General features: G+C 39.6%; 1 protein-coding gene across 1 annotated transcript; it reads left to right on the plus strand.

Annotated features, from left to right (window-relative positions):
• Positions 1 to 978: 978 nt before the first annotated feature.
• LOC138638383 (transmembrane 4 L6 family member 4-like) lies at positions 979 to 14,955 on the plus strand. Its single transcript, XM_069727624.1, has 5 exons — positions 979 to 1,234; positions 6,379 to 6,468; positions 10,178 to 10,314; positions 11,434 to 11,650; positions 14,216 to 14,955. Exons 1-5 carry the CDS (start codon positions 1,061 to 1,063, stop codon positions 14,231 to 14,233), a joined length of 636 nt encoding a protein of 211 aa, XP_069583725.1. The 5' UTR covers positions 979 to 1,060; the 3' UTR covers positions 14,234 to 14,955.
• Positions 14,956 to 15,370: the final 415 nt, after the last annotated feature.

The following is a 15,370-nucleotide window of genomic DNA, read 5'->3' on the forward strand; positions in this document are numbered from 1 at the left end:
CTCGTTGAAATTACTTTGCAGCTGTGACACATTTTTTAGAACACAACAGTGGTAAACCCACAACGCTGTTGCCATGATTTTCGAGTTTTGTGACCGTAATCTAAGTAATTTGGTTGACAATTGACTAAACGCATAACGACAATGACCAATGTTTTTATGCCAATCTGTTGGATGAAATTCAAGCACGTTTTTTTTAACCCATTATCTACCAATGTCTTTTTTTGGGACGCCTAATCTTTAGCTTCTAGCAACTAAGATTTTATAATTAAGTCAAATTTTGTATGTTGTGTTTGTAAAATGAATATTTTAAAAATAGGAAATCATGTCATTGTCATTTTTAAATGAATATTGGGATGCCCGTTTCTGAAAAATGCGTACTTGTAAAAACTTTAATTTGACAGGTAATGGGTTAAGTTCGTGTTGCATTTTTCATTAATCTAATACATTATCTTAGCGATCTGTTGTTTCTTAAAATTATAAAAAAGAACGCTGAAATACATAAAAAAAAAAGGTTCTTCCAAACCTCTTTTATTTGGTGCAAAATTCCTACTAATCAGAAGTTGATTGAAAAGAGTATGACATTTAAATCCAGAACTGTCTGGTTTGGGGTTTGCTCACACCAGCGTATACATCAGATGAGTTCTATAGGATTTTCTATCAGATAGCACTCGGACCAATGTTATTCAACATTTGAGAGCACATAACAACACAGCTATTCAGTTTAGAAAATGTTAAGGTAATTTTGCCTAAAAATATTCCAAAATAATACCTTTGTGAAAGCAAAATTAACTTTCCTTGGAGCTCTAGAGATATTATCACATATTCATCTTGTGAATAAGGAACTCCTATACCAGTGTCCTGTGTGCCCGAGTAGAATATTAACAGGGTTATTAGTTGTCATGACAAATTATTACCCTGAACATTATCTCATAGATTTTTAGTCTAAGGATGTGCATCATATAAATGGTGAGGTCACCATAAAACCACACAAAGTAGACGTACCTTCGAGGGATTACACTATACTGAATTCTCACGACCAACGGTGAAGGAGTAACCAAAGATGTGTTCAGGAGGCTGCGCAAAGTGCTTGGGCATTACCCTCATCCCTCTGGCTATTCTCTCTGTTTTGGCAAATATTTTGCTTTTTTTCCCAGCTGGTAAAGTTGCAGAGAGCAATGATCATATCACAAAAGAAGTTTTTTACCTCGGAGGACTCTTGGGTTCTGGTGTTCTGGTGAGTGTGCAAGCTTAGTGTATGTAAATCCTAACATTTTTCTGGGCCTTTGTTGTTCATTATCTTCTGTTTAATATTAATTCTCCTGAGAATATTGGAAAAAATACTAATATTTTCATATACAGATTACTTACCATCCTCAAAACATTAGTAACCATTAACACTTATTGCTTTTCTCGCTTTTGTTTTTTCTTTTTTGATGGAAATTTGGGTATAAATTACCTTCAGCCAATATTATTGTGGCTAAAATGAACAATTGAAAATGAATAATAAAGATTAGAATATTAAAGATCTGGATGGCTCATAGTACGAACTTCTCCTAAAATGAATTACTCCTAATAGTTACAATCCTCATAATCAGCCTTGGCTCGTTCTATTAAAACATAGATACATTTTATTAATATGGACAAGTCCCCAATGAATTTTTCAGATGTTTGGAAACTGTCCTTAAATTTGTACCTTTTTTTAGTAATTGATTTTATAGACATTAGTATATAGCATAACGGTATGTATATATTAAGCCTTAACCCCTTCATGCCTTGGCCATTTTTCATTCTTGCGCTTTCATTTCTCTCGTCCTGTCTTCCAAGAATCATAATTTTTCCACCATCACGTCTTTGGCGTGCTCAAATATTGTGTTCAAGTCCTCGCGGTTGCATGTCTAACAAACAATCAATCCCTGCATGTGTTGCGACTGTCTATCAGCCGGGAGACATGCAGATGCAGGGACACGAACATACGGTATTTTTCGAGCACGCCGAAGACACTTGGTTAGTACCCAAGCTTGCACGGATAACACCTTATCTGAACATGTACACTCATTCCAATTGCTGCAAAATGGTGAAAAAACACAATTTTGCCATTGCATTTTCTGTTTTATAGCATTCATTCATAGTGACTGAAAAAGGGCAATTCTGGTGCTTTATTTTTTTTTGCTTTATAGCATTTACCATACAAGTTAAATAAATGTATATTTTCAAAGTTAAGACTTTTCCAGTTCAGTTTTTATTTTTTTCCTCTTAAGCAAGTTAAGGGAGGGTCATTAATATGATTGGTTTCCTTTTTTTCTTTTTTTTTTTTGATTTTTAAAAACTTTTCTCTCAGTTGAAATAAATGTGATGGATCACTTGTTCTATATACTACAATGGTCTTTTATTGCATGTATTGCTATGTGGCCGCATGCTCCGCTCCTGAGTGACGGCTGCAATGCCGGGTATTAACATGCGAGACTCGGCCGTATTTCTAGCATGTGTGATCCCGACCTAATAGCAGCAACCAGAGCTACCACCAATCGCTGCTGTTAACCACTTACATGGCATTGTCTGTCACTGACAGCTGCACTTAAGCACCTGCCTGGGTGTTTGTTCAGGCACTCGTCGTCCCTCCCATGATGTGATTGCAGGAAGCTAATATTTTGCCACCGCAGCTTAAGGGTGGGCTGAAGACCCCTGTTGCTCCAATATTCATTCTTCTGTGAAATTCATTCACAGGCTAAGTTTCATAGGAGACCATGATTTTTACTATATAGTGGAGTATAGCTGTTTGAAGTACAAGCGGTCAAATGATTGCAGTTTCAAGTCCCCTTTTAGGAATAAATGTGAAAAGTAAAAAAAAAAAAAGAAGCTTAAAAGTTTGAATTACCCCTTTTTGCCAGTGAAAAATAAAGAAATGTGAAATATAGTATATAGTATGTATGCCAAAATGGTATAAATGAAAACTACAGCTCACCACCCAAAAACAAAGCCCTCACACAGCTACATTGACAGAAAGTGGCAACTAATACCACATTTTTTATTTGTCTTACAAACTGCAGAATTTTTAAGTCACGAAAATAATGAAAAGAAAATCTAGTTTTGTTATCTCCATTATTGTACTGATTTTTATTGTACAATTAACGGCGAAAGAACTGAAGTTTTAAAAACAATGTTGGAATTGCATTTTTTTCACTATTTCGCCATTTTTACATATATTGTAAAATGAATTGTACCCTAACTTGTTCCACATAAAAAAAGCCTTCAGACGTCAATATCGCCAGAAAATAAAGGGAGTGAAGGAAAACAAGAGAAAATACAAAAATGAAAATTGGCTGCATTCTTATAGGGTTAAAGGCTATGTCTCCACGGAAAAAAATCAATTGAGGGTTTTTGTCACCGATCCGCAGCAGAATGTAATACATGTGCATTGTATCTCTGATTTACATTGCAAAGGATGAAATCCATGGCGAGAAAGAACTGATATGCTAAGGATGTAAAGGCTACACCGCATGAACAAGCCCTTAAGTGTGTGAACAAGCCCTTAAATATCTTTTTACCATAGTAATTGGTATAGATTAGCTCAAGTAGTAGTAATTTAGCTTTTGCGCAGTGGGATGTTTGGGTGGGCACATACAAAAACAACTATGTAGCAATGTTGCGGTGAACCTAGAGCAACACCTACAGATGCATTTGTATCATCATGTAACTAGGTTCTTGCTGCAAAAGCCACTGAACATATTATATTTCCATTGACTTAATAAGCTGAACTTACTCCAACATTTGGTTTCAAACCCCCTGTAACTCCTCACTAGACGACTGCAGTGAGGAGGAGATTGAATGGGGTGGTCATAGTGTACTTTGGCTCTCTTCAAAGTCTGTAAAAATTACTACATTTACGGAAACACCTGCTCTTTCAGGCTATTTCCCCTGATGAAGCTGTTTTCACAGCGATACTCGTGGAGTATCTCATTACACCTCTCTTAATTTTAGAAACTCTCCATTGTGGCCATGTTTCATTTCTACGGACCCTCACTAAAGATGTCCTGGACATTGCCTTATATCTGACCCATGTTATTGGGGTCCTAATAGGCTTTATTTTTTTACTGATCGCTTCCCACAAAATACCATGCACCTTTTCCATTTGCATTCTGTTATTCGATCCATATGACATATATAGTTCAGGTTGCATGGACCCTGTCCTTTATTGTGGTGACCACCTTGCCAATGGTATTAGGTTTTTCCCCCCAATCAATTGGGTCTCTATTTGTCCAGGTACTATGGTATGATAATGTGCCGTATGTGTCATTTGGTTAGAGGGAGTCTGTTGAAGATATTGATTCCCTATATATATTTTGGAGTATTTGTGTACACTAGACCTATACTGTTTGCCTTGTCTATTGTAGACCCAGGAGTTGTTCATTTTTGGTATCATCTGGTTTTAAATGTTTTTATATGAGCGTTTTCTATGATATGCAATAAAGAGATATGTTATGTATTTATTATTAGGTGTGCTCATCACTTATGTATTGTCTTTGCTCTCTCCTTTTATACATTATCTGATACTGTACATGATGTAGCACCCTCTCTTATTACCTTTGTCATTGGTGACGCACCTTGCTTTCATACGGACCTATTCGGCTGTTTCAGGCAGCATCGTAGATCTTGAGTGGAGCTGCAATACTTCACATAAAATGAAACTGTTGCATTTCATTTGTTAGATGTCGTCAGACCCGAACACTTTGCGCCTAACTCATCAAATATGTTATGCCAGTATTCTGGTGCAAAGAGCTTTTAAAAAGTCGCACAATTTTAGCACAGCCCCTCTAAAATTATGCGACTTTTGGCCTTCCCACAACATTTTTGATGATAAAGTGGTGGGTGAAAAAGGCTTGACGGGGCAAACACTTCTTCGGAAGTCAGGAGGGTCTGACTCCAGCACTCCTCATAATGAAGACTATCGCAAACAACGCCTGTATTGATGAATCATTCCCTTTGAGTTGAGCAACAGTTTGCAGGCTCTACTAAAACTCCATTTAAACTAATTTACACCACGGTGGGATCTTCATTCTAGTGATTAGTACTGTCCCAACATTTTTCTCAGTTTTTTTTTTCTAGCTTCAATAAATAATTCTTTCAATTCTTCATAGAAAACTGTAATCCTGTAAGTTAGGAAATAAATCACAACATCAACATCGGTAGTTCACCCTCAGTATGGTAAATCCCTGCCACTGCAGTCCTTGGATTTACTGTAATTTTTTTACACAGCCATAGAACTTACAAACGCTCCAGGACCCTACTCAGGAAGTTCTGGAGTATTTTACACATTCAAAATGTAATATATTATAAATCAAATCAACAAAACAGTTTCATAAAATAAACAATAAAAAAGAATGAGACAAACTTATTACATGCAAGTAGTAAAACGTTAAAAAATATGTGCTTGATATACTATATATTGCTATAAAAATTGTTTTGAAATGGAAAAATCAGGACGTCACACATCAAGATGAAGAACACTTTTGGGGTTCCTAAAAAGTTAATCTTTATTTTCACATGTATAGGTTGAAAACTAAATTTATGGCAAAATTAGCAAAAAAGCCGTATGTGTTTACAATTGTTAGAATTGGGGTATGTGAAAGGTGGGTCATCAATAAGACATCCAATATAAGAATTATTCTGTGAGCCTTATTTGACATCTTTATGCTCAAGCAGTCCGTAAGAACAGAGCATGTCTCCGTGCGACAACCTACATAATTCTAGATTCACACCATATTTGTGTCACATTGAGGCATGAAAGCAGAGAAATTTCCTAAAGTACATGCTGGTGTTCCCGAGGTTTTAATGGGTAAAAAGATAAATTGTGGCATTACCTTCTTTACATTTGGTGAGGATATATCAGTGCAACCCAAACAGTGCAACCCCAACAAATCCTAAGAAGGTTGCGCTAAAAGTGCCTGTGATAGCCTTTTCTTGTTTTTGAATATCTCTTCATCCTCATTTTTTTGTCTTTTGGAAATGACTGATAAACCATGTCAATATCGAGTTATTCTTTTTAGGGTGTATTAAATAAATGAGAATCTCAGCACCCCCGATATCATAGGTTTCGTTTCCGCGATGGATCCAATTGACTATTAATCGTTTGGCCAGGCTACCATTCATTTTTATCGTACAGAACGGTAGCAGGATACCTCATTCTGGAATTCTAAGGGCAATGAAAACATAATAAAAGAAGGTTTAGGTTTCTTTGTGTGACGGGTGAAGAATTAAAATGTATAAATACGGTCAGTTCATCTATGAGAATGCAAATTCTCTAAACCACTTAATCTGATATACACATAGGATAAAATGGACAATAGTAAAGAGCATGGTTTTCTTTTTTCATTTATGTAGATGATTTTTCCAGCTCTAGTGTTTCTGGGTATGAAGAACAATGACTGCTGCGGATGCTGTGGTAATGAAAGTTGTGGAAAGAGATTTGCTGTAAGTATTCAAATGGAAGGTATATATATTAGAGTTTGAAAAAATGGCATGGCAAAGCATGGGATAATGGGAGAGACAATGGACAAGATGCATAAGAAAAATTAACTTCTCACTGCATATTATGCCCATGAAGATAAGTCCATGTCACTTGTATAATGGCTGCTCCGGATTCCTTGCTTTCTCCGAGTCAGATCATGTCAACTATTTATAAAATCCATCACTCCGTAAAATCAACTTTTTTATTTGAAAGAATTAAAATAGGTACGCATGTACACGTCTCCAATTAACGGCGGTAACGCTCGAAACGCGTATGACATGCACCGTACCTAATTTAACGTTTCAAATGAAGTTGATTTTATGGAGTGCCGTTTTTTTGCAATAACTTTACTGAGCATGAGCTATAGTTTTTCATTATTTAATTCACTATTACATGTAAAAAATTGTGTATCTGATGCCTTACAAATAATATATAACCACCAGTTCTTTACCTCCCCCTCTGTTCTATCCTACTCTTGAGTAGGGTAACCCTGGAGATATGATATGCCTCCTTAAAAATGAATCTACCATATTTTTCAGCATATAAGATGACTGAGCGTATAAGATGACCCCCAACTTTTCTAGTTAAAATATAAAATATAAAGTTGGGGGTCTTCTTATACGCCGTGTGTCAGCTTATAGGGTAGGTGACCAATGTGCATATGGCGGGGTGGAGTGGTCCCGATGACGAAGAGAGGGGGGGCGTCTCACAGGGAAGGTGTAAGTGGAGTATCCCCCTATTACCTCATTGTGGCAGCAATGCACCCTGTGCTGGGGGTGGCGGCGGCTCCTCTTTGTACAGTGTGGGGTCTCCGTGCTGGGGAAGGCGGCAGCTCCTCTTTGCGCAGCGTGGGGGCTCTGTGCTGGGGGCGGTGGCGGCGTATCTTTATGCAGCATCGGTTCTCCGCCGGCATTTCCTCAAAGCCCGGAGGCCCTGGCAGCTCCATTGCTGAGATGCGGTGGTCTCCGGGAAAATGGCCGCTGGGGGAGATCTGAATCTGAGCATGCACCGCCCCCAGTGGCCATTTTCCCGGAGGCCACCGCATTGCAGCAATGAAGCTGCCGGGGCCTCTGGGCTTTGAGGAAATGCCGGTGGAGCCCCGACGCTGCACAAAGATCTGCCTCCACCCCCCAGCACAGAGCCCCCATGCTGCACAAAAAGGAGCTGTCGCCTCCGCCCCCAGCACAGAGACCCCACGCTGCACATAGAGGAGCTGCCGACGCCGCCCCCAGCACAGAGAGCATCGCTGCCACAATGAGGTAATAGGGGGATACTCCACTTACTCTTTCCCTGTGAAACGCCCCCTTTTTTCATCATCGGGACCACTCCCCCCACCCACCATATACACATTGGTCCGCACCCGCCCTCAAAAACTACACCCGGCGTATAAGACGACCCCCCCCCCCCCCCCGACTTTTAAGAAGATTTTCAGGGGTTAAAATGTCGTCTTATACACCAGAAATACGGTATCATATTGTTATTTTTTAAAGTGTTAACATTTAGGTAAGCAGAAGAGAATAATGTGTTGATTTTCTTTTTGAGAATGTAGTTTTTTTTATTTTCTGTTCCCTGACAGCTACCATATTGGAGGCACACATATCCGTAGCAGGATATAAGTGTATTATGGCAGCTGCAATAAATGGGTGTTAAAGAGGTTAAAGGATAAGGGACAACTTAGTAATCTCCAGTCGCCTACAGCTGGGACCCTCCAATTACAAGAACTGGGCTCTGGATGCCAAGATGCTGATAAAGCAGGAGTACTGCCCCTCCATTCGAGATGAGGCCCTGCAGAGCCCTGTTTTCAGGGTCGCTGGTGGTTTCAGCGATAGAACCCTCACCTATCAAAAATGAATCCTATGGATAGTGACTGATACTGCAGCTTCATTTACACAAGTAGTCACATAAAAAAATGAAAATAATGATGTATCTGGACACTTCTATGGAGTTTGGCTGGAGTGGCGGCACAAATGTTCAACAGCTATTTCATTTGTTCGCAACTGGGAAAACCAGGGGACATGATAAAGACACCTGGGTTTGGGGTACTATGCAATCTTACCACGGTAAACATTATCTGCTATGTCAAGTCGAGAGTTGGGCGGACACATCCACTATGATTTTGTTGTACAAAGACCCAGGGCATACCCTGCCATGATGCATGAATCAAGCCAGGTTGCATCTTAGGGCCTCATTCAGATGTTCTTTTTATTCACGTATGTGAAAAAAAACAGAGGAATTTACATCAGTGTGTGGTCAGCTTATCCACTTTGCCCTCAGCTATTATCTCATGTGTCATCCATGTGCTGTCTGTAAGGGTGCTTTGGCACTGCGTTTTGGCACCTATACGTTGGTCCCATCATGGCTTACGTCTGAACACCCTGCAAAATGGGATTGAGGCCTATGCACTGAATGATCAATAGATTATAATGCTGCCGACAGCGTGAACGTGTGCGTGTATGCCTACTGGAGATGGACACCAAGTTGCAGTCTACTACGTCTGAGTGTCTACTGGAGTAGGCTTATATGCCCAAAAATGATGCACAACAGAGCACACCTTCACCCTGTCATCACCATTAAAGTCTATGGACCCGTCGGCACATACGCCCGAATACCGTTTTGCAGGGGCTTCTAATGTAAGCCCCAGTGGGACCAACGAATGGGTGCCAAAATGCTGTGTGAAAGCACCCCAAGTTGTATGGACCCATAGACTTGCATTGGCGAGTTTCATCTGTGACAGATCAAAAACGGACGTCTCTGTGCATTTTTGTGGATACAAAGTTCTCAAAAATAGATGGACATGTGATCATCTCCATAGTGGGTACCTTCTCTATCCATGAAAAGCATGGATAAATAATGCTTGTGAGAAATGGTCATCTGTATAGGGCCTAGCTCCAACAGCATTCTTTTGTTGCATTTAAAACATCTGTAGAAATACCTAGAGATTGAAGCATCTTATGGCATTTTAGATGCTATGCGTAGCAGTGCTATTAGTTAGAATGTCTAATGAGAAACCAAGGAAGAAAAACATATGAACTAAATCTTTTTTTTCATCTTACTGTACATCCAGTTTTATTAAAAACTCGCTTGTTGCCAATGCTTAAAATAAAGGTAACACTTACCTGCTGAAGCTCCTGCCACTCCAGTGCTGACTCTACGTTATTATTATTATTATTATTTATTATTATAGCGCCATTTATTCCATGGCGCTTTACATGTGAGGAGGGGTATACATAATGAAACAAGTACAATAATCTTGAAAAATACAAGTCACAACTGGTACAGGAGGAGAGAGGACCCTGCCCGCGAGGGCTCACAATCTACAAGGGATGGGTGAGGATACAATAGGTGAGGGTAGAGCTGGCCGTGCAGCGGTTTGGTCAATCGGTGGTTACTGCAGGTTGTAGGCTTGTCGCACCCAATGTACGACACATGAGCACTGCAGCCAATCACTGGATGTAAGTAGATGGCAAGTTTTTTTAAGGAAACGACCCAACGTGGAAGCAGAAAAAAATTGATGCTTGTAGATCTGTTACATATCCTGCACTAATTCTCTATCTACATCTCATTATTTTATTTTGATACAAGACCACATAAAGCTTTGTACACCAAGGCTAGTCAGGGGCAAGCATACAATGTTAAACTGATCTGGCAAGTAATTGTGGCTTTTTATTCCAGATGTTTTCTTCTATCATATTTGCTGCCATCGGATTTGCTGGAGCTGCATATAACTTCATTATTTCTGCAGTTGCTATAAATAAGGGGCCGATATGTTATATGGAAAACAATACTTGGGACTATCCTTTCAGTGATGGGTAGGTGTAAATGATTGTATAAAAATCAATCTAAGGCTATCGTTTCATTTAGGAAGTTTTGTTTTTCGGTTTACTAACCCACAATGCATTCTCAACACCTAAGGCTACTTTCACACTAGCGTCGGGCTCGGCCCGTCGCAGTGCGTCGGGCTGAGGTTACCGACGCTAGCAGTGAATGCGCCGCACAAAGGGGGCAGCGGATGCATTTTTCCAGCGCATCCGCTGCCCCATTGTGAGGTGCGGGGAGGTGGGGGAGGAGTTCCGGCCGCGCATGCGCGGTCGGAAATGGCGGACCGTCGGAAGCAAAAAACGTTACATGTAATGTTTTTTGCTCCCGGCGGTCCGCCACAACACAGCGCAACCGTCGCACGACGGTTGCGACGTGTGTCAATGCGTTGCAATGCGTCGCTAATGTTAGTCTATGAGGCAAAAACCCATCCTGCAGACAACTTTGCAGGATGGGTTTTTTCCCCTAAACGACGCATTGCGACGTATTGAAAAAAAACGCTAGTGTGAAAGTAGCCTAAGCTTTTATTTTCTGCTTACCATTTTTTTTCTGTATGTGTTTTTCTATCATTCAGTGTGCAGTTTAGATACATCATACAGGAATAACAATATTGCGAAACTTCAGCCAAAATTGCTAATTGTTAGGCCCTGTTCACACAAGTTTTTGAATTAGTATGTGTGAACATAGGCAATTTTTTTTAAATATCTTATTATAGAAATTCGTTTTTTTCTCCAATTGGATCAGTCTTTCACTCTCATAATTGGTAAACTCTGTTTGCGGTGAAGACAAATTTTCCTATTACAGACATAGGAGATGGCAGTTTGTGCTCATAAAGTTCTATGCAGAGAGCGGAGGAGATAGAAGCAGACACAGACATCCAGCTGCAAGTGCTCCTCAAACGTCTGCACCTCCTGCAAGAGCCAAGAAGAGAGAACTACAATTCTGTACATTCACGCCCCTAGATGTCATTGTCAATGCCTTAGTATCTAACTGAATTACAATGGGAGCGTGCTCCCTCTCTCATGCCTTGACAGGGTGCCAGTGGATAATGCACTTCGCTATTATCTAAACACTTATTGATAATAACAATTATATATCATTTATTTTTTTAGGAATTATTTAAAAAATCATACCTTATGGGAGGACTGTAAAATATACAAACCCGGTAAGAGTGAGCTTAACACGGAAATCATCATCACCTGGAATTTGACCCTCTTCTGCATCCTCCTGCTATTGGGTCTAGCGCAAGGCGTTCTCTGTGCAATCCAAGCTGTCAATGGTCTAATTGGGACAATCTGCGGGGACTGCAAGTGCTGCGGATGCTGTGGAGTAAGTTGAAACCATACAATTATTTCCTTGGTTATAAAAGGTTTCTCGAAGCAATAAACATGATATGTCATTGCAATAAGGTTTTCTTTTCATGGTCTAAAAATATAGCACCATGCTTTGTGTGTCCAAAAAAAATATTGGAATCAAACTATGAAAAATAGGAAGCTTATTTTACCAAAGGGAAGGAGTATAACACCGCGCTGAGAACATGTATGATGCACAGCTGCAGCTCTCACTTTCACAGTCAACGCAGGCATCAAGTAAAGTGTTTTAGGCTACATGCCCGCGATGAGCATTTATCACATTTTTGACGCTGTGTATTTTTGCTGTGGCAAAATCACAATACTAACAAAGTGATGTGATTTATAGAAATCTCCTGCCCACTGTGTTTTTTGACGCTGTGTAGACTGACCTGCGGTGCGTGTTTCCAATCCGTAGCATGTCAATTTCTCTTATGCATACGCAGTCTTCCCATAGACTTGCATTAGATGTGGAAAATCCGCAAGTAAAAAGCATGGTGGGAATGCTTCAATAACGCATGTAATCCACAACTAAGAATGCCAACACTGGGAAGTTTCAAAAACAAAGCAGCTTTATTTAAAGCATAACACACCAGAGGCAGAAAACGCAGTGTCAAAAACGCACACAAAGACGCAAGTAATCGAAGGTATTCTGCAGGGTAAAAAACTGAACAAACACTGATTGTGGGAATGTAGCCTAAGGCCGGGTGCCCACGATCCGGAACTAGCAGCGATTTGGACTCAGCATATGTTTACCAAGTCCGAAACACTGCCATCTACTGAACGCAAGTGAATCCGTATATGTTACTGAACAGTGCAGATTAACCGCGTCCAATACATTGTATTGGTGACATTTTTGATGCTGAGACTAGTGTGTCCGCAAGAGAAATTGACATGCTGCAGTCTTGAAAGACGTGCCGCATTTCACTATACAACCTACAAGGAGATTTCCGTGGCCAAGATGGAATTTAACCCCTTAGGCCAATCATGTATACCAAAAAAGTGCTCAACAATAGCAAGACAAAATTTGGGTCCGTGTAATAATTACACTATACAGTGACAGTGATGAACACTATAAATATAAGAAATCTATACCAAGGATTCCCAAAGAAAGCAAAGAGGGGTTATTATAATGAAACAGTATACTTTTATTAATCATGTATCAAAATGAGACAGGGATGCAAAAAAAGGGTATAAATTGGTAAAGTACAGCTAAAAGATTATAATAATAATAATAATAATCTTTATTTTTATATAGCGCTAACATATTTCGCAGCGCTTTACAGATTATTGGTACCATAAAGATGACAATATGTGGTGCCAAAAGGTGAGAAAATTAAACGTGTCTCAATGGGCACAGCGGCACACAGTATCTAGAACAATAGACCATAATAGTGATTTCCAATTGGAAACTTGCCATTGTATGATTATGTTAACGCCATCAGCTGGGTTAGAAGAGCTAAAGTCCAATTGATATCCCACTGTGAAGGATCTCTGATATCTGATAGTGACCCAATGTAACACAGCAATAGCGATAGTTATAGACTGGCAATTGGTTCTGTCTAAAGTTCCAGAGCAAAGGCAATGGACCATAATACCTTACCTTGGGACATAGTGTTCCTTGTGTGCCGCTGTGTCCGTGAGACGCGCTAGCCTCGACGCGCGTTTCACCGCCTATGGCTTCGGCATTTCACTGTCTGCGAGTAATCTGCAGACGTCTCTGGACACATAGTGGACCTATCCACTATGCTATCACAGCGGGCCGCTGTGGGTTTGACACTACATAAATATGCGGCATCAAACCCGCAGCAGTTCCTGATCGTGGGCATGCACCTTTAGGCTTCGGTTTATTTGCAGCTCTTTACAGACCTCATTTTCACTGTCAGCATTGAGGCTCACAATATAAATTCCCAGTACATGTTTAGAGAGTCGGGGGGAAAAGCACAGAAACACAGGTAGAATATACAAAATCCATGCAGATGTTGCCTTTGGTGGGATTGAATGGCCGGACCTCTGCACTGCAATGCAACAGTGCTACCCACTGAGCCAATGTGCTGCAGTACAGGTGAATATAAAGTACACATTTTTTCATGCCACAAGTACATGATCATAGTACAGCAGTGTACAGACCGTGGGTTGCACATAGAGCTTTTATGGTGTCCATAGACTTCTGCAACAGATGGTATATTACATTAGAAGCATTGCTTAACTCTGAAATACAGAAGTCGCACACATCCACAACAGGTTCACTGCACTCATGGAAAAAATATCTTTCACACCAACTATGCTTAACATGAGCCACATTGGTTACCGTAAGTATGGAACCTATACTTCATGGTCTGTCCCACCAACTCTTCTCTGCTAGGAAATGTGGACTTCAGATTCGTTGGTTGCTTTCAATGCCTCAACAAATGACTTGTAGCTGAACCATTGATCATGCATTATAAATGGTCTTGGGCTACGTGTGCCCTTAAAGCTTCATTTTTTTATTGAATTATATAGCATTTAAGGTTGATATATTAACGTTTTCTGTTTTTATTTACAGAATGATGGACCGGTTTAATGTAATTATATTTCATCACTCCCCCCCAAAAATGTGACTCACCAAAAGGAAGACGAATGGAGAGTTCAGATAACTTTGACTGTACTTTCTTTTGTAAAAAAAAATAAATAAAATAAAAATAAAAAAAGTAAAACTTTATAAAATGATTAAAGAACAAGTGTATGAGCCACATCTTGTATTAAATACTCAGTCATTCATAGCAAGGGATGTAAAGTTGTTTGTAAAATGGGTTTTTCCATTGGCATTGCTGGCTGCAAATTGGATTATCTTTCTTCTACACAACTGTATTTCAGAAACCCTCAAAGTGAATGAGCGGCTCGAAAATAAAAAGCTGTAAGCATTCCTCTAAATGCAAAAGCCATTTTCTACTGTCGTACCTGCCCTGGTAATACATGGGGGTCCAACAAGGGACAAATTACAACACTCAGGCAGATTTACTTATATTGGAGAACCACTGAACTGACATGTGCCATTTTACTGCAAGTCAGCACAAATTTATGGAGAAATACAGCAAGTATTCTGGGCAGAAAGAGACAAGATATAAACAGATCATGTCACTGAATAATCCTAAAACATTTGATTCACATCACTGGCTTTGACAAAGATCGTTTGATCGAAACGCGTCGCCGTGTCTCTGCTGTCCATCGGCACATACTGGAGGGAGAATGTACACCGTGTACAATATGTTTTTAAAGGCATCAATAAAAGAATTATTTTAAGGAGCTGGAACTCAACCCCCTTTTTTTTTTTCCAAAAATTATCCACTATTTTCTGGAGACAAAAATTTCTTGACAAATTTTTAAAATAATTTACTTGTGAAGTTTAAATAATTTTATTTGGATCATTTTCTACAATTTTTGACCTATCACAATCTTGTCTAGGGTGTTGCTAGGAAAATTCAACCCAGACACATTCACAATAATATTTAATTTCCAAAAATATTGCTTTTTGTGCCAAAACCTGCCATTTTGGTACAATAAATAATGGCGGCTAGGGATCTTCCATTGAGCCTGAGAGTACACCACTCTTTTGCAAAAGGCAATACAATCCAGATGGTCTGACATCAATTGTGCTGAACTTGGACATATGGGAGTACAATTTCTATATAATGGGATATTTGAACATATGTGTTGTGAA

The sequence above is a fragment of the Ranitomeya imitator genome, chromosome 5 (assembly GCF_032444005.1).
Source record: "Ranitomeya imitator isolate aRanImi1 chromosome 5, aRanImi1.pri, whole genome shotgun sequence".
Lineage (NCBI taxonomy): Eukaryota > Metazoa > Chordata > Amphibia > Anura > Dendrobatidae > Ranitomeya > Ranitomeya imitator.